Source organism: Epinephelus lanceolatus, chromosome 20 (genome assembly GCF_041903045.1).
Source record: "Epinephelus lanceolatus isolate andai-2023 chromosome 20, ASM4190304v1, whole genome shotgun sequence".
Classification (NCBI taxonomy): Eukaryota; Metazoa; Chordata; class Actinopteri; order Perciformes; family Serranidae; genus Epinephelus; species Epinephelus lanceolatus.
The window spans coordinates 17,699,606-17,720,141 of NC_135753.1; the positions used below are offsets into that span (position 1 = coordinate 17,699,606).

Genomic DNA, 20,536 nt, shown 5'->3' on the forward strand with positions numbered 1-20,536 from the left:
GGGTAGGATGGAGCAGGAGACTGACAGGCGGATTGGGGCAGCGTCAGCAGTGGTGCAGCGCTGAACCGGTCCATTGTGGTGAAAAGGGAGTTTAGCCAGAAAGCGAAGCTCTCTATTTACTGGTCAATCTACGTTCCAACCCTCACCTATGGTCATGAGCTCTGGGTAGTGACCGAAAGTACGAGATCGCGAGTACAAGCGGCCGAAATGAGTTTCCTCCGCAGGGTGGCTGGGCTAAGCCTTAGAGATAGGGTGAGGAGCTCGGACACCCGGGAGGGACTTGGAGTAGAGCCGCTGCTCCTCCACATCGAGAGGAGCCAGTTGAGGTGGTTTGAGCATCTGGTAAGGATGCCTTTCGGGCGCCTCCCTTGGGAGGTGTTTCGGGCATGTCCAACCGGGAGGAGACCTCGGGGCCACCCCAGGACACACTGGAGGGATTACATCGCCCGGCTGGCCTGGGAACGCCTCGGGGTTCCCTCGGTAGAGCTGACGGAAATGGCTGGGGAGAAGGCTGCCTGGGCTTCTTTGCTGAGGCTGCTGCCCCCGCGACCCGGATAAGCGGAGGACGACGACGACGATGACGACATTCTCTTCAAACCTGTGTTCCTAACACATGCAACAGAATAATGACCACTAATTACTAAGTCGAAAACACCACTTGCTTTAACATTGTCACTCATGTTAGAAAAAATGTAATCAATGAATACAGATCATAGGGTTCTTCTGATAGGTGCCACTGATCAGTTGAATTACTTTGCAGCTAGAAGTGACCTCCTTTAAGTCAACAGAAGTAACAGTCAACAAATCAATATTAAAATCTCCCAGAACTATCATCTCTGAGTTAGTACACCAGGAGAGTAACTCTGCAAGATAATGAATAGACCCAGCATCGGCTGAAGGGGATCTATAAATCTCATCTACAACAATAGAATACTCAGGGTAGCTTATTCTCAGAGGTCAAAAAGGGGGATAGAAAGCCTTCTCTGTACCACCGGAGACCAGGCTGGGCTCCGAGAAGGTTTAAGACCATCATCCAGTCTCACTAGATCCTCAGTCGAATTAGCTTGGATGTCAGCTTGCTTGGAGCACAGCTGAGTCGGACATTGCAGAAGTTCATCTGTCAAAGTTTCTATTGATTGTAACTTAGTTTTAATATGGATGAGCTCAATAGTTGACACCATTATGCTGACCACAGTTTTTGGCTTTAGTATTGGATAAAATGCCCTTTAAAATGCTATTAATTGTTGTCATCGCCACCACAGAAGGCCCCCCTCTTAATTCATCAGTGGTAAAATACGCCATGACGTCAGGTGCTTGTTTGCTCTAAGCTGAAGTTTTTAATCTCGAGGCATTAAAAGCGCTCCTGCAAAAGTGGGAGGCAGTCAGCAAGGCAAAAGCAGCGAGCAAAATGCTTCACTCTTATTGAAAACCATTATAAGAAGCCACCCTAGGCCAATAAAACACGCTCTGTCTGATGGGAGCCTAAAGCGCTCCAATAAACATTACATCTCATGTGTTTAATTTTGTACAAAAACTGCAGAAAGTTACTGCTCCCAGCCAAGAAATATTTAGGAAATTATTGTTTCTACGCTTCATTTTTTGTATGTTTAAACAAACCCAATACAACATGGTAATAAGTGAGCATTAGGGGTGCTGTTATATGGATTTTCTTACCTTTTAGACAGAGCCAGGCTGGTTCTTTCCCCCCTTTTCCAGTCTTTATGCTAAGCTAAGCTAACTAGCTGCTGCCTATATAGCTACATGCAGATATGAGAGCTGTATCAATTCAGACATTTAACTGACATGCAGTGTGATTTAGAGCATGTGAGAGAAGAAGAGCTCTGATCGTAAAGGGTTATTTACAGGATTGACTGAATACAGTGCTGCATTTGCTAAATAGAAGATTTTACTGCCTTTTTCTGTGTTGTGGAAAACAAAGAAATAGGCCTATAGTGAATAAAGAATCGTGGAAGGTTTTTTCTTCCAGGGAAATTGATTTATCCACCAGCACTTGAGGTTCTGTCGTCCAGTTTCATTAGTGTAATAGCATTCTTGGCAAAGCAAAACACCTTTGGAGGAGCCTCTCTGACAGATCTTCAGTGATCTAATTGTGGTGTATTTTAGCCCATTAGTGATCTTTTCAAGTTTACTAAACATCCATAACATGATTTGTATGGGTCACGGTCCGTTATAATGGAATATTTGACAGAACACAAAAAAACTGTTGATGTTGTTGGATATTGTTTCTGTCACTGGCGAGATGCTGGGGGTCAGAATCAATCAATTATCTTCAGTATCTGGCATTGTTTTGTCTTGTGTTATGATGTCTGCAGTGTTATGATCTTGTATTAATGTAACACAGTATTAACTTATGATCCCGAGTGCTTTAACACCCTTGAGTGCGCTTGGCAGAGTGGAGAGTTTTTGGACTGTTTACTTTAATAGTGAGTAGTGGCCATTGTGGTGTCACATTGGCATGCAAGTGTTGCATCTCCTGATATGGAGGTAGAACAGACTGGTGACATGTGAGAGTCCTGTGTCTAAAAGTGCACAGGTGTGATCAACGCTATACTGTAGACCGACCCTCCCAGGTTTTTGATTTGACTCTGCACTCTTCCCTCTTTAAAAAAGGATGATGCGGCTAAAACAATTAGTCGATTAATTTATAGTCAGTAGACACATAATTGAGAGGCAACAATTTGGACATTCTTTAAGCAAAAATGCTAAAACAATTCACTGGTTCCAGTTTTGCAAATGCGATATTTGCAGGTTTTCTTAGTTGACTTAAAACTAAATATCTTTTATATTGTGGCCTGTTGGTTTTGGCAAAGCAAACTGTTTTAAGGTGTCACAGAACTACAGTACTTTCTGAAATTTTGTAGACCAAAATTTTACTTGATTAGTTAAGGAAATAATCACCAGATGAATTGATAATGAAAGTAATTGTTAGTTGCAGCCAAAATAAAAAGACATTTAGGAATGTAATGAAATAATACAAAATATTTACCACAATGTAGAGATGATATTTTATGTTGTTTTTTTTGTTGTTGTCGTCAACAAATCCCTCTAAAAGACCAAAACCAACAATGAACTGATGCTACTAACAAGTAAACCTCTTGTCGATATAGCAAAAGCTGTTATGACCTCTATTGTTGTCCAGAAAACTTTGCCTGATATCAGACAGAATTTTTAACTTGTTAGGCCTCGATCACACAGAAAGCATTTTGCAGGTTGCAAAATGCAAGGTGTGCCACACTGCCTTTTTTTTAATTGAATGCCACCAGTGAAAAAAAAATGCTTGCTGCGCCTTTTTAGTGTTGCCAGGCATCACCTCCTTACTCTAACCTTCCCATGTAATCGATCTACCGTTTATTTATTTATTTCAATTATTTGACAGTAGTTAGTATCTAGTTCCTAAAATGTTCAGGCAGAGGGTACTTGCTGTAGCTCTGGTTGAGGGTGAGAGGCTGTCAGCGAATACTTTGTTGGACACAGGGAAACATAGATCTGTGTGGGTACATGAGACCCTAAAAAAAAAAGGGTGGATCACGGGGAATACCACCAGTTGGTCCCGGATCTTCGCCTCGATGATGCTGTTTCCAAGCATATTTTAGGATGACTTGGGGGCAGTTTGACAACCTGCTGTCTATCATCGGGCCGTATAGCTCTGGGCATCCAACAACCGCTACCACCAGTTTCTCCATTGTTTAACCACTGTAAACTTGTTGTCATGACAACAGAGGACCCACCTCTCAAATCATGCGATTGTACAATGGGAAAAAAGATGACAAAAGACAAGATGACGTGGGGCATTTTTCCACTTTGAGCTGAATTTTTTTAACTCGAGGGGTTCAGAGCACTCTGGCAAAAATGTCAGGCACCTAGACCGCTGAAACGCGGGATGCGTTGCAACACAAAACCCACATACTTATTAAAAACAATTACAAAAGACGCTTCCAGCTGCTAAAACGCTTTCTGTGTGATCAGGGCCTAACACTCCGTTTCCATCTTCAGTCTGACGCTGCGCCCAGTATGATGATCTGATTTCTGTCAACACTTTCTGTCAAGAGGTTTGATTTTTCTCTAACCAGTCACCTTAAACCCACGTGTTCACCTGCATCTAACGTCTTTGCAAGTCCACAGTGATGCATAGCCACGCCAACATACCTATTTTGCCGGGGTTTTAAGAGTGGAGTGAAGCAAAGTCAAACAAACTACAATATTGGGCAATATTGAAAAGACATTCAGAACAGCCTCCATAGCAGCATCTATCATGTCTATAGTGCTCACTGCTGTTGTTATTACTACTGACAATGCTTAACAACAGCTTGACAATGCTGTTAATCCCGCCCATGATGCTGATTGGCTAATCGATTCCCCCCACGATGCTCATTGGTCACTCAATCAGTCAACTTGAACTGTAGTCAGTGAATTCAGAAGTCTGGATCCAGGCAACCAGAAACTATTAAAAACACATTAAGGGCCTTGTTCTTTAATGAGCTAATTGTTGATGTAAACAAATACATACATAGAATGACACCAACCTTATCCATTTAACAGCATAAACCAAATTGTGTTCATGCAAGTAACATTCACGTATTCAAACATTTTATCCCTGTTACAAAACAACAGTCCTGCAGTGAACCCTAACCCTTCATGAAGGTTACAGTATTCAGTTTTTAAAGAAACTGTCTCAGTGTGTCTGTATATTGCAGGGCTATTGTATTAGGTAAAGTGTAAGCGCAGCAGAATCAGAAGTTAGTCCACCATCAGTCTTTTCATACTGCACAAGGTGACTCTTTAGTGACTATAAAATGAGAGGAAACTGACTATAAAATGAGAGGAAACAATTGTTGGCAATGTCATTTTTTTTTCAAAGTGAAACACAATGGGATGTTGTATTGATTCCCCCTCGTAGTCCAATTATTGTATGCTGGTTTTCTAAGCTATGCTCGTTGGCCTTTGTGTGCTTGTCAGTGTGTATGCCTGCTGACGTCATTGTGTGCATGTATATTGATCGATTAGCCAAAGACAATGCCGGCACTCATTTGCCAGCACTGGCAGAACTGGGAGACATTGATCTGTCAAATCCCGTTCAGAGAGCCCATTCAGAGAGAGCTGATAATTGCTGTCTGCAGTGAAGAATGCCGCTGTATCATTACATTAAAGTAATTACACAAAATAAAGCAGCCAGTCTGGACTATAGCTTTATTGCCTTTGTTAATTTGACATATAGTATACAGTAAATGCTTATAGAGGCTTCAGCTAAACCCATCACACCCACTGAACACAGTAAACTGTAGTATGTGTGGCCTCTACATAAAATTTCTGGCCGAGGTAGCTGGAAGTACACAGGATCCATAAACATACACTGCTTTCAACACATTATTTTGATTATTAAGTGTCATCTTAAAATTTAAAGTGTTTCCTGGTCATAATCTCACTTTGATTTTTTCATTGCTTTGATTTTCTTGCAGAGCGTTGCAGACGCCACATGCAGAAGTCATTTTTAGTGAGAATTCAGAGGCACTAGATCACACTTCCTGATCAACTGTCATCACGCGCAGCATGAGGAGGTTTTTGCCTCCGGGGCTGAACTTAATTATAGTCTGCTTTTCACCTTCATTTACCTTGACCTCATGTTGCCACTACAGGGTTTGGATTCAACTAAAAACTGTTATATTTAAGGGCTGAAAAGCAAAACAGCCAAAAGCTCACTGGTTCCAGGTTCTTACATGTGAATATTTAATGATTTTATTTTTACTTCTTTACCCTTATTTGATAGTAAATTTATGGCTTTATATCTGTGACTAAAATTTGGACTAAACAAAACATTTGACTGTCAGCTTGAGCTTTGGAAAACATTTGGCATTTTACACTATTTTCAACATTTTATAGATACAACTAATGAAAAAATTAATCAAGATTATCTACAGATGAATTGCTAATGAAAATTGCAGCCCTAACACATTTAATAGAACTGGAGTTAATATTCAAAAACACTTGACAAGAGTTTCTTGCTCAGATAATTGACTTATCTGAGCACATAGAGTGGAAAAGAGCACATCTTAAACACACTAGTTGACATATTATATCTAATTTGTTTTAGGGAATTACCGATTGGGAAATTCTGGGCTGATACTGATGTTTAAAATAATATTTTATTTTTATTTATTTATTTTTTTAATAATCTTTATTCTTAAAAAACTGACCTGTTTTAAAGTTATTAAACAACACATCTCCTTTAAACAGCTCTATTTATTTAAAGCAGCTGTGCGGAACTTTCCGTTTTCATTGATTATAGTGCCCCCTTTGGTCGAAGCGGTATGACACCCACAGCCTGGTGTCGTAAAATTCCGACTGCAGCCTTCGGCTTCATTTGTAAAATCTCGACTGCAACCGGCAATTACCGCATGCATTTGTTTTGGAGAGCGAGAGGAAAATCATAAATGCTCCGTTGTAGCTCTGAATTTCTTATAAACTGAGGACAACTGCCTGCTGTATATTTGTGTTCATGGTCACAGTCACAGATAATTTTGTGGTGTTTGTTGTAACGTTATTAGACAAAAGCGGTTCACATCAGCTAACGTTACATTTAGCTTGCTTATAACTTCCATGTCGTCATATATTGAAGTGAAACAATGTCTAACAAGTTGCGGTATATTCTCTAAATAAAAACAAAAATTACATACCTGTCGATTAGGAAAAGGGCCAACTCGGGATCAGTTTTAAAACCTTTCAAATCTCTCAGCTCTCTCCACTTGGTGAATGCCCGACCGAGGTTTACACACGTTTGGGCTCGAGCCCTATCACTGTCCCGTTTAGCCTTCTTCTGTTCTTTTTCTTTTAGATGGTGCTCCTTCTTTATCTGCCATGACATCGAAAGTACAACCAAGTCCTTATAGACACATCTGGTAAAACTGTTATGTGTTCAGCAATGCCCGTTGCATGCTGCTTACTTGAAGAAAACTCTCTGTAAACACGGCTCGTCTTCTTCTCTCAATTTATTGGCGGATCATAAACAACTTCCAGGTGCATACCTCCACCTACTGTACAAGAGTGTGCAATGTGTCCGAAATCATTCACTTTTCCCTACTACATGTCATTTAGCCTGTTTCTTAAATCCTACTCGCAAACACGGCTCCTTCTTCTTCTGTGGTTTAATGGCTGCGGGCCGCTGCGGGCGTGCAGACTTACTTCTGCCTCCAGGTGCCGTATTCTGGTTTGCTGACTTCCACTGTGTCCGACCCGAGCCAGGCTACGCTAAATAGCCATATAGACAAAGGCTTTTTTGTTGCTGTTGGGTTCAAATAAATATGCAGATCTTCAAGGGGCAGGTGATACGAACTAGGGACAGTTTTATAAATGGTAAAAAGTTCCGCACAGCTGCTTTAAGTCTCTCACCAATCATAAGAACATTATAATTTATCTTCGCCCGATATTTATTTTTATTGAATAGACCTGAACACATCATAAAGTAACTATCTTTCCTCCTGCCGATTTCAACACGGATTTGCCTGTGTGAAATGGAGGTAACCCAACAGAAAAACATCGGCCACTGCCATTAGTGAATGTCATCTTATTTTCCCACAGGCAAAAGGCAGTCAACAAGGTGAATATTGGCTGATACTGATGTTTGGCAGATAACTCAGTGTTTCCCCAAAATGTTTAATCTATAAAAAAAACTATTTATGACCAGATGCAGTTGGACAGAGGCTAGCTGTTCCCCCTGTTTCCAGTCTTGATGCTAAGCTAAGCTAACTAGCTGCTGGCTGTTGCTTCTTGGATTGGTCTACTCATCTGCAAGAAAGCAAACAATGGTTTAGTTGCAAGTTGTACCCTTTATGTATATCATGAAACTTAATTTTAGCAAATTTCTCACAAAAAAACCCACAATATAATTAATTATAATAATATAATATTATAGGTCACGTTTCATAACAACTAAATTTTCAAGCTGATTTTATTATCTCAGACAGCTTTTAGTTTTTATTGCAAAGTGATGCATCAAGACTTTTCCAACCATTGTCCTGGTGAAATGAGGATAACTATCCCACAGTTTGTCACGTGCAGAGCACACACCCTGGATGATAATCCTCAGAAAGGGGTTAACCCTGATCAAACACAATATAATCCAGGATTTAGGATGGGCTGCCCAGAAAACATTTTTCCCGGCGGAAAAATACAAATCTGGGCTTTAGTGGGATGTCGAATAAAGCTCAGAGCTTGTAGTTTTATAGTTGTGTGATCCTACAGGTCGGACATACAGTGTAACTATTCAGTTCTCGTCTGTGCTGCTCAGTTGGTGTGTTTCACCAGTGACATACTGTAGCTGCATTCCTCTGCTGCTGCTCCTGTTTTATAACAGGAACATTTAAAGCAGTCATGGTTTCATTTTGTGAACTCATGACTCAGTTGCAGTCTGGAACTCTGTGTTTCGACTCACGCTGTACGGCTTTAGCAGAATATTTAACTTGCTCAGCTTAAATGAGCTGTGACGTAACAGCAGCGCGAGTACGAGACACACATCACAGCTTCAGAGTGTCTGATGTCACATCACAAAGAGATTCTTTGAAGTGAATGTGCTTTTATTTATTTATCTTTTTACAGTAACCACAATACAGTTTCAGAGATGCATACCAGCTGCATTACACTGGAGCTCTGACTGGTAATAGAAATCTGTCACTTCATTACTAAACCAACTTTTATATGGCTTTAATTTTATAGATGTAGGAGTTTGTAGTGTGTTACGTGCTCTTAATCTACAAAGTTACTTCCTTTTGTCTCATTTTTAATGTAAGGTTAATGGTGTACCATCAAATGACCAAACGGAAGGTTTCAATGACTTTGGTCCCCTTGATGATGAAAGCAAATATGGCATTTCGTCGATGTAGTGAAGATAATTACTTCCTGACGTTTTGGTCTGAACAACATGTGTCGAGGCGATACAGTGAGTTCAAATCTTTTAGCCTTCCTCTCCTCGGAGTGTAACCTCTTTAAGGGAACACATGTAAACTCCCCAGATCACACACTCGCACACAGACATAAAAAGCTTCAGCAGCTGCTTTTGGTGCTTTCTGGAATTTTCAGGCCGGCCCTGTTGGCCAGATATCTTACTTCCTAACTGGCTGTGTGTGTGTGTGTGTGTGTGTGTGAGTGTATATATATGTGTGTGTGTGTGTGTGTATGTGTGTGTGTGTGGGAGGGGAGAGGGGCAGGGGGGCTTGTTTTTGGGGCTGGAGGACGGTTGCGGCGCTCTGAAGGAGTGTTCTCCCAGCGTGGGAAAGACGCTGGTCTTTTCTCTGCCTCTCAGGGACTAAAGTAGGCCAAAGAAGGGCTGAGAGGGACTAACTTCTTCCCTCTGGCTCCGACTTCCTCTGCTCGGGCTACAGAGGCAAAGCCATTCCCCTCTGGAGCTGGGACAAGGGGATTTGTAGGAGCGAAGCAGTCGGGCTAGTAGGAGTTCCTGTGCTCTGAGAGGAGATGGGCAGCAGCTGAGGAGATTTTCTCCCAGCCGGGCTGAACAGCACAGAGTCGGGTAGGGCAGAAATGTATCACTCCGGCAGTGAGGAGTCAGACCTGGTAAGTTTGAGTAAACATGCTTTCTGCTACTCAAACAGTATCCTTTCACACTTTTCTGAGCCCAACTCGGCTGTACCTCTCACTCTTCATTCTCTACCCTCTGAACAAAGAGGAAGGACTCGGACTGCAGGAGAATGGAGGTTATTAGTGCAGGATTTAAAGGGGCGTTATTATACACTTCCTATTTTTCTCCATTGTCGCTGCTTTGCCTGAAAGTTAGTGAGAGTCATGCTCAAGATGCACACTGTGACTCCCTCGTAGTGTGCTGTCTGAGACGGGGACGCTCATTTAAGCATCTTGTCTGAATTTGTGAGCACGGCTGCATGACCACGGCTAGCTTAAAGTGGGGAGCTGAGGCAGGCAGAGAGAAGGAAAGAAAGTAAACAGCTGGGGTAAGCTTAGTCCTTAATGTACAGAGACCGGTAGAGAGCACAAAAGTTGGCTTTGACCTGGAGAAAACATTTTGTCTTAGCCATGAGAGCCAAACATAGACTCTCTGTAGGTTTTTTTGTTGCTCTTTTTGTATAACTTTGGGCACCATCAGTGTAAATGAGTGGATGTCCTGTGCTTGTAAGTTTCTACTTAGTACTTCAGACATTTCCTGTACTCATATTGTGTGAATGATATGGTGGTGAAATATTTTCCTGTGATAATAATCAGTAATTGTCATCAGCCACACCCGTGTATTATAGTCTAATCAGCCTCTAAAAGCAAGTATGAAACAGTAGTTAACACAGAAAGCCCTGTTCAAAACCTGCAGGAGTTTATTATAAATTCTAGTTGAGTTATCAAATATGTCAGGCTGATTTCAAGCAGACTGGGTCTTGGGTTTGTACATTTGACTATGTAAACATCAGTGCCTTCAATGAAGAGTTCAAACAAGACGACACAGAATACATTTAGTTTGATACTGTGTAACTGTGTAGCATAAGAAAAGGGAGACACCACAAGTTAACCTGAAACCAGTCAAGAATAACTTACTATATGAGTGATGACCAATTAACGCTGTTAGTTTCTATATTATCTAGGTCTTCAGTACGCATGTGTGTCTGTGGCGTGTCCATTTTTGAGAGCTTTCCTGCCTGGCGTTTATAACATGGTATATTTACCCTCAGTAGTGTCAGTCTCAGTCACAGTGTCAAATACATGACATGTTGCATTGAGAGATGTGTCAGCATAATGCTGGTGTTTCAGTCCTCACTGGAACTGGTCATTTGACGGACATTACAAGCAGCAGTAATGTCATTTTTCTTCATTAGCCGCATTGTGAATCGTTTCTTCATCTCTGCCTTGACTCCTTCCTGTTGCAAGTTTCCATCAGCGTATACACATGAGATTTAATGTCATTGTGATATGAGACTAGACATCTTCTTAGATTTTGGATATCAGAATATTGTAAGTGTTGTCTTTTCCTGGTTTTGAAGGGTGCATTACAGTGAAGTGGTGTCATTTTCTGAACTGACCAGACTGTTCTAGCTCCTCTGTTATTTTCCTTTAACCACTTAGTTATTATATCCACATTACTGATGATTATTTATCAAAAATCTCATTGTGTAAATATTTCTTGTCAACCCTACAATATGTAGGTTTCCTCCATAGTGTCCAGTCCTGACGCCATTGTTTGTAATGCACACGTCAGGAAAAAAACATGCCGGCATCAATAAAAGGAGCTGATAAGCTCAGTGGCATATGATTCAAATGGACCGAAAAAATTGGAACTTAGTTACTGGAACTGGTTCTTGATTTCCTCCTGGATGATTTCTAGTTGTGGGTGTATGAAAATCTACCTGCTGCTCAATCTGTTGCTGTTTGTTGTTCATTTAGGTCTTGGTAAACCAGTTACTCATGCACACAGTATGATTTTTATCTGTTCAGGAGTTGTATTTTAAAGTACTATGTAGTATGACACGCAGTAAGTGGAGTTTTAGTTTGAATCAATTGTCAAAATGATCAAAAACTCACTGATTACAGCTTCTATAATGTGACTGTGATGCTTTTATTTGTCATATTTGATAATAATCTGAGTATTTTTAGGGTTTCAGGTATGATCTAAGCCCCAAGGGTCTCTGATAAAGGGAAAATAGCTATACGTTAATGGTTACTTTAATGGTTAATGTGGGCTTTTTATGAGAGAGGTTTTTTGTTTTATTTATCACTGAATTCTGGGAAACCCCCATGCCTCTGCAGCAAGATCAATTTTACATAAATCACAATTTTTGCCAGGAATTGGTCCAGAGTATATAATTTATCTCTGTATGAAATAAAATAAATGAAGCTGAAATCGTTTTGCTCGAGCACGGTCCCATTTGTTGGACGGTATGTTTTGCTCCACTGGAGATGGTTAGCAGCTCGTTCTGCTCTCTTAGCCAGTTCTCATCAATCATCCGCAGCCCGCTTCATACACCAGGAAACTGCCGGGATATTGATGACGCAAGCACAAAATAGCAGCGCAGAGCAGCCCCTGGCCTCTCTCGCTGTATTCGCCTTGATCAGCCATCATCCTATTATGGTGCTGTGTTTCCACAGAGGGACCTGAGAGGGGAGGAACTGCCAGATAAACTAGATCTCGCTGTGAGGGGATTCACTGTAAATGAGAGCAGCGCTCCTCAAGGGACTGCTGGCTGCAGGTATTTCCAACTGGAGGAGAAGAATTGGCACATATTTTGCAGTTGTAGAGGTCCCGTCACCCTGCATTTGTCTTGTCATACTGCTGCAGGAATTTGAACTACTCTCTATGAGGTGCACCACCAGACAGTACATGTTCATTTAGGTACCTGTTAGCCAGAACAGCATGAGGTTTTGAAGGATGGCTTCCCAGTATCTGGACTAGATACTGGGAATATTTTGTGCCAGAGTCTGAAATCTGTGCATCTGATTAACTTTGGGGCTCTCGCAATGGCTCTACTTTGGTCCAGACTAAAATATGTCAACAACTATCAGATGGATTCCTATAAAATGTGGTGCAAACACTGATTTTCCCCAGACCATGAATCCTGCTAACTTTGGTGATCCCCTTTTCCTTTACCTCCACCAGCAGGTTGATATTTTTGTTTTCTAGTGAAAAGTTGCAACATCTGTTGAATGCATTAGGCTGATTTTGGTAGCTATCCATGGCACCCAGAGGATTAATCTCAGTGATGTTCATGATTATATGACCTTTCATCCAGCACCACCATCAGGCTAAAATGTTGTATTTGTCCTATTCTTTGGTTCATGACTAATAACCAGCAAATGTGAGGACATTCCTATCAGTTTAGTGCTAAAATATTAGCCTGCTAACATCCCGGACTAAGATGGTGAACATGGTAAACATTATACCTGCTGAACATCATCATGTAAGCATAATAATAACAAATGTGCATGTTAAAGGGACAGTTCACCCCACATTTAAAAATTCATATTTTTCCTTACACCTGTAGTGCTCGTCATCAGTCTAGGTTGTTTTGGTGTGAGTTGCTGAGTGTTGGAGACATCAGCCGTAGAGATGTCTGCCTTTTCTAGAATATAATGGAACTAGATGGCACTCGGCTTGTGGTGCTCAAAGTGCCAAAAAAATACATCTGACAAACTCAACAGCAATGTCTCTTTCCAGAAATCATGACCTGGTTACTCAACATAATCCACAGATGTTGGTGTGAGCAGTTGCATGGAGGAACTATTTCCTTTCTGCCAAACTACATCTGCCAACTGTATCACTGTACAGAGGGAAGCATGCATCTATTCATGAACAAGAGGCTTGAGACAGTGCAAGTTGTAAACATTGATGATGTCCTTGTCGGCGGAGCTGGAATGTTAGCTAGCTCAGTGGTGCTAGGTGAGCTAGTAGTAGATGCATGCTTCCATTAACACAGTGATACAGTTGGCAGGTGTGGTTTGGTAGAAAGAAAATAGCTCCTAGAAAATTGCTCACAACAAGGTCTGTGGATTATCTTGAGTCACCAGATCATGATTTCTGGAAAGACACACTGCTGTTGAGTTTTCAAAGGTATGTTTTTTTTGCAATTTGAGCACCCCAAGCTGAGTGCCATCTAGTTCTATTATCTTTGAGAGAAGGCAGACATCTCTATGGCTCGGCAACTAACACCAAAACAATCTAATCTTCTGCCTTATTTTGATAATAAGCTTTTTAAAGAATTATTTATAATTTTTTTTTTGTCTTCCTTGTACCACTTCTTTATTATTGTGAAATTTATCAGTGATTAAGTTTTACAATAATAATAGAAGTTGTGCACAAAAGGTTTGTAAATGTAGCATGTATATAATAGACATAATTTAAGATAAAATATTCAAAAGGTGTATACAGTTTTAAGTCCCCTTACCATGTGGTTGGTTTCTAAGTTTCTAGCAAGTAACTGTGTGCTCTTAGATCATGTGATTGACAGCTAGTGGGTCCATCACCTCAATGGGATAATGCACTTATCCAATGTACTGGCACATCATGGGATGCTGGGTAAACACTTTTTTCATAGGCCTGTCAGTGTCACCTTGACGTCCATGCGGCCAATCCCTCTTTTGCCACGCCAGAGGGATAATTACTCCTCCCCCCTCTTCTATCTCTCTCCTCATTTCTCTCTCGCGCTCACTTTATTTTTCTTTCACAGATGTACAGACAATCTGTTTCTCCTTCACTCTCTTCCTCGCTTAGTATTAATTCCTTTGTGTTAAATATTAGTAACTATTCCTTGTGGGAGTCACACATCTCTCACTCTTGGCTGTCATGTTTGCTCTCATTGTCTCTGTGTGACGACGGAGACGCCGTTTGTGCACCGTTGATTTAATTGACTTTGTGTTGCACTGAGTGAAGTGGCAGTGATGGACAGATGGTTGGGGAAAGAGGCTTTGGTTCCAGCCAAGAGTGAGTCATGCCAAGCCTGAAACTGCTAGCACACTCGCTCAGCCTATTGTCAGCCCACTGCAGTCGGCTACAGTCCGTCAGCCAGAACTGAACATGACTTGGCACAAGCACTGATCTTCATTCTTCGATCATGATGCGTAATGTGAGGTATACTGTGCAGTCTGACCATGCTGCCCCATTAGATTCACTGCTGACGCTACTCTGAATTTTGGCTGTTTGGATCATTTTGTTGGCAGGTCTGAACTTTAAGATGATGAAGTTTACAAACTGCACAGTAAACGGTTGGGTCTTTCATACTCCTTTAACCACTTGAACTGTAGTCTATTTTTACTCGGCTTTTATTTCCTTTTATATTTCAGGATTATGACATAGTGTCACTACATGTCTCAGCTGAGACATTTTATTTTCTAGGAATGAGTAAAGTTAATACACTGCCAACAAAATGCCATTTATCGGAATGTGTATGGTACTTTAAGACAAGACTAAGAGTGTACAGCAACACTAGCAACTCTGTGAGGCTTTACTTATAAGGGGTGGGAGTCTCTTGGCACCTTATGATTCGTTTTGAGTCTTATTCAGAGGGCTACGTGCAATTATCACTGCATCTTGATGCATCAAAATGTTTAATATCTAAACTTGATTTTTTTTTCTCACTGTGTGACTACCTGCTACTTTTAAAACATAGCCTACTTGTATTGAATCACAAGTCAAATTAACATGAATTTACTTCCATGATCTTTTATTAATACAATAAAATACAGGCGTAGCCCAGCATAGCTTAGAACAGAACGAGACACACAGGTTTACACCTGTTATGTTTGACCATCCCATTGGTTAAGCTGTTAGCAATGTACAGCTCGGCCTTACAAAATTGTTAGAGGTGATCATAATGTGAAGAATTCGGTTTTACATTCCAGATTATTGACATTTCCGCATAAGGACACAATCTTTCAAGAGGAGAATTGCGATGCCTTTAAGAATTAGTATTGTAGTACTCGCGACCTGTGTAAAAAAGCCCTTTTTGAAGGTTTCAGACTCGGTCTCGGACAAAGAAGACTGAGGATTTGTTTCAAGACCACAACTGCAGGGATATCACTAACTTGCCTGTGTAAAACAAGAGTGGTTGATTTCATTTCCTTAGTGTTTGTTTTCATTTGTTTTCTCATTGAAAACAAAAGAAAATTTCCACACATAAAGTTTACTTCTCCAATGCTATTTGATTATTCTATCATGACATTTCTCACGGCGGCAAAGTGGTACAGTGGTTGGCATTGTCGCCTCAAAGCAAGAGGATTCCTGGTTCAAACCCAGGGTGGGGTGGCCTCTCTGGGCGAAGTGTTCTCCCCATGTCAGTGTGGGTTTTCTCAGGGTACTCCTGCTACCTTCTGCCATCCAAAGACATGCAGCTTAGCTTAATTGGTGAGGAGCTGAAGACCAAGGAGCTGGTCCCGTAGGTGTGAATGTGTCTGTCAGCCAGGATAGGCTCCAGAGGAGCTCACATCAGTCTGGTCTTGACCTTGTCTTAACCCCACTAAGTTTTGGTCTTGTCCCAGTCTCAATACACTCTGGTCTTGGTCATGACTTAGTCTTGGGGTTGGTGGTCTTGACTGCAACACTGCAAAGAATCTATTCCCCCCTCACCCACCCATGAGTAATTCTTGGGGACAGCTTTGCTTTTGGCTCAATCCTGACATACTCACAATGATAATAGCGTGAGCAATTATGATGTTTACTGTAAGCACCATCTTATCTACCTCTGTTACTTCAAAAAAAATGAATGGAGACATTCTGTGCATTCAGTTTGACATAGTGACAACAGTGACAAGAGCGGGCATGATTTTTGAGATACCATGCATCAGCCACTACAGTCACAAGTGCTTGGTATTCATTGTGTTGCAGTACAAGTGATGCACATCCTTTCCCTTCTTAAGGAAACTATAGAGGCAAGGACGCCATTTGTAATCCCCAGAGAGACGGGAGATGAGAGCAGCAGAGTAGGGGTCAGTATGGGATAACAAGAAACAGAAAAAGGGGATATGAAGTGAGAATGGAAGAAAGAAGAGTGAGAGAACATTTGGGGCACTGCAAGGCGAGGAGACATTAATGTGGACGTGCATGAAAATAAAATTGGCAACAGTAAACAAGCCGTAAGTGAGTTTTCAGTGTGGCCTGCGTGGAAGGAAAGAAGCAGCAGTCTTACTGTGTGTAAGAACTGATGTGAAAAACTGAGGCGTTCTTGGCAAGGACTCCTTGACCATAAGAGCACTTTATAGCTCACATGCACAGCCATTATTTTCTGCATGACTACAGCTCTCCATTTTTATAGTGGATACATATAGAGAAGAACTCCTATAGTGGCTAAAAATGAAATTCCTTGGTGTAACGGCTTCGTCCACTGTAGGTGTTTTTTTTTTCAGATGCAAAAGGCAGCAGTGACTGATATACAGCCTCCTGTGGTAATAGCCACAGTGATTTCTAATGTCTTAAGGTAATGATCGCCATGCCACTGCTGCATGTAGAGGTCATTGGTTGTCTTACAGCAAAGACCTCTGTCCAGATGAATCAATAAAACCAATATAGAGACCACAAGACAATTACCCTTTCAATTCCCCTCCTCATCTCTCTTTCTCTGACCATTGCACGAAGAAAGCCAACTCTCCTGTTTGTCTGCTCTGCCTCTTAATGTTGCCAGTGCAGATTCGCAGCCCATTTCCTGTAAGTAGTAGGATTAATATGGGACATTTCTGCAGGACACTGTTTAGGCCCAGTGCCAACTTTCAGCGCCAATGCATGAAGCACTGAGCTGTTTATGTGGCAAGGCAAAGGGTGTAGAGGGCATAGTCGTGGATGGGACTGTAGTGCTGCAACATTTAATGTAGCAGGTGTAATGTCTATCATGATCACCATTAAGTTTAGTGTGTTTTAGCACAATATTAGCACAAATCAAAAAGTGCTTTGCATTCATTTGGTTACAAATGAAAGTGGACAAGTTAAAATTTTGACCTGAAGAACGTTCTAGATGGAAAGCCAAGAGATCAGTTGGTAGAATTCATCCTGTGGGCAACATGAATGTCTGTTTCGAACCTAATGATGAAGCTGGAGGAAAATTAAAGGATCACTGTGTACCAAATTTTTTGCCAATTTAGTAGATGTTGAGACATTTCGTATATGAGTGAAGACTTTGACCTGTTGTGGGCACCACAGGAAAAGTTTAAAATGCATATATGTAACAAATTTCACAGCAGTCTATTTGATAATTGTTGAGACATGTCATTAAAAAACAAAAATATTTGCAAGTCAGTACCATGCATTTACTAAATTTCATCTCAATCTCTCTAGAAGTTGTTGAGATATTTCAGTCTGGACTAAAGTGGTGGTCTAACAGAAATTGCCGTCTCAACAGCCCTCAAAGGAAACGCAGGGTTTTGCTGAATTGTCTGATGTTAATGCTAGGGCTGCCCCCTGAAAGTTGAGGATTTGAATCATCAGTCAGAGACCCCTCATTTGACTGACCGTTTTGGACCCCAGATTTAGCCTCAGAATGAGCGCTCCTCACTTTTACGCTGGCTGGTACTGAGTGAGATGTAGGCAGCTGCCTGGAGGAAGAGACTCTTTGCTAAGTCATGCTCCGAGATAACGTTATCTTCGGCCTTCTGCTTATAAGTATACAGCATCTTAATACAATACAGTGTCTGGCTTTTCTTTGATATCTAGTGTTGGCAAAAGTGTTGTTGCACATTTCCGATTCATCCTTAGTGTAGTTAGCTTGCATTAGCTTGAAGGGCTAACTTGGCTTGTTTACATTTCATGTGAACGAAAGAGGAACGAATAGTCACATATTCGTAATGACCAGCCAAAATTTGACTGACATGAGTCAGGTACAGACCATATCAACGCTTTGTTCGGTAAATGTGATGAGATTTGCTTTCAGCTTTTTCTGAATCATGACTAAGTTAACAGGAAGACCATGCTGCATATAGACAATTTACAAGGTTTGTAAAATACACCTGTGCAGACATGTCTTTGACCAAAAGAACAAATTCCTGCTTCCTTGAATGAAGCTGTGATTCTCAGTCCACTTGGTGAGCCCAAGTAAAGAGCACCTCTCCTCACGGACCTGAGCAGTATCATACTGCTGTTAGATTATTAGTGGCCTTTGTGTGGTGACACAGTGCTGTCAGTATCAGTGTGGCAGCGGGTCTAGAGGTCAGTCATGTCAGGCAGCTGGAGGCTCGTTCTGTCGCTGTGAATCTTTGTCAGTGTTGCTATCAGAGTACAGCCTTCACAGCCCCACCACTCATCTCCAGGCTCCACAGCTCCACATTCAGAGCATCTGTGCCCCGCCCTGAGAGCTCTGGAGGCGTCAGTGTACCTTATTGAAACATATGTGACCGTTGCACATAACTATGGATTGTTGAGCTGTTTTCTTTACTAACCTGCTGCTGTAGCTTAGGTGATTAGAGAAGTTTGATGTTACGATTGACAAGATAATTTTTTCCTGTCCTCCATCTATGTTCAAAACATACTCTACCTCAGATAATCGCCTTCCTCGTTAGGCTAATTGGTCTTAATGAGCTAAAATCACATTATCCTCCCCAGCCTTTCCTTTCATGTAAGATGTGTCATTTTTAAGTGCATGTGTCTTGTTGAAAAGACCCTGAGCAGATGGAAGCGTGTCATTGATTGGTTATGATAAGCACCACTGATTAGCATGTCATCCTTTGATCTACAGTTAGTGCTCCTTGGGGAGTGACTGCCGGTCATAAACCAGCAAGCCTATTTCAACTGCTGGTCTCACGGGCCGACCCCTGACTCCTCTGACCTCACACAACCTCATGGCGGGTCAGAACGAGGAGTATCATGCGTCAGCAGTGGAGCAGTGCAAATAAAGGGGACATTTTAAATAATCCTACTGCAGGGTTTAACTCTGGCTGTTCCTTTTATGAGGATGGGAAATTTTTAATTAATACCGTAATTATTCTCATTTGTCCTGTGTGGCTTTGCGATGCTCCGCTCACGTGTAATGAATCACCACTGATCTGACAGGCGAGGATTTAGAGCAGCTTTTACCTCAGAATCCCTAAAGCTGAGACCAGAGAGGAGAAGAGATGATTTAAAAAAAATAATACAGTAAATGTCGTTCTTATTTCTTTGTGTCTCTTTGTGTCGCACACAAGTTTTGTCTGATCAACAAAAACCCAAAATATTCTGTTTTCTATCATGTATGGCAGCAAATCATTTTAATGTTGAAGCTAAAACCAGCTATTTTGACTGAAATTATTAAAAGATTTTCAGATTTGTCTGCAATTAATTTTCTGTCAATCAACTTCTTGATTAACGTTATCATTCCTGCCCTAAAATGTCAGACAATTGTTAATAAAAATGCTCCTTTTGTCCAACAATGATATTAAAGAAAAATAAATCTGAAAATACACACATTTAAGTAGCTGCTACCAGCTCTTTTTTAAATATTTTTGCTTAAAACTGTACTCAAACAATACAGTTGTTTTGCTTGACTCAAACTAGACAATCAAGTAATAAAAAAATACACTTGCAAATTTATTCAGGTGATGCTTATTGAGCAACCACAGTCAAATCTTATGTCAGTATAGCAGGAAACCCTTGCGTTGTGTTTTATTGAGAATTTTGCACCAGCAACCATTCAGAAATACGAAAGAAACATCCAGTTCTAGATAATGTTATTAAAATAAATTTCAGCTTTCCTTGTCTTGTTGCTTTAGTGTCCCCAGTGTTGTTCTTGGCTGATTAATATTACAAGGCAGGGGTAGGGGGGATGTGAGTTATTTTTAGCTTCCAAAGGAGGGCTTGAAAGGGAAAGTTTGAGAGCAAGTGCATGAATCAATAATGAGAATAATCATTAGTTACAGCTCTAATATAATGCATGATCAAAGTGAGCAGCTGCTGTAAACAAGCTCCTCACCTCTGACAAGATGGCAATGTGACACCTATTGTTTTAGCAACTATAAAGCTCATCAGGGTGATTGTGGTGTGCTTACATGTAAAGAGAACAAACAGCATGCACAATGGACAGTAATGGTAAACAGTATCCTTATAGCACTTGCACATTCCATCACTGCA

The 20,536-nt window shown here is 41.1% G+C and overlaps 1 protein-coding gene across 5 annotated transcripts in view; it reads left to right on the forward strand.

The window, feature by feature from the left end:
• cacnb2a (calcium channel, voltage-dependent, beta 2a) overlaps positions 1–20,536 on the forward strand; it is a 97,079-nt gene that overhangs the window by 42,080 nt on the left and 34,463 nt on the right. The window contains exon 1 of one of the 5 annotated variants that reach the window (XM_033639172.2): positions 9,262–9,582. The exons of the other annotated variants lie outside the window; for them this stretch is intronic. Coding sequence (XP_033495063.2) covers positions 9,550–9,582 — 33 coding nt within the window. The 5' untranslated portion in view covers positions 9,262–9,549. Of the gene's footprint in view, positions 1–9,261; positions 9,583–20,536 lie in introns of those variants that run through there. 5 annotated transcript variants of the gene reach the window in all.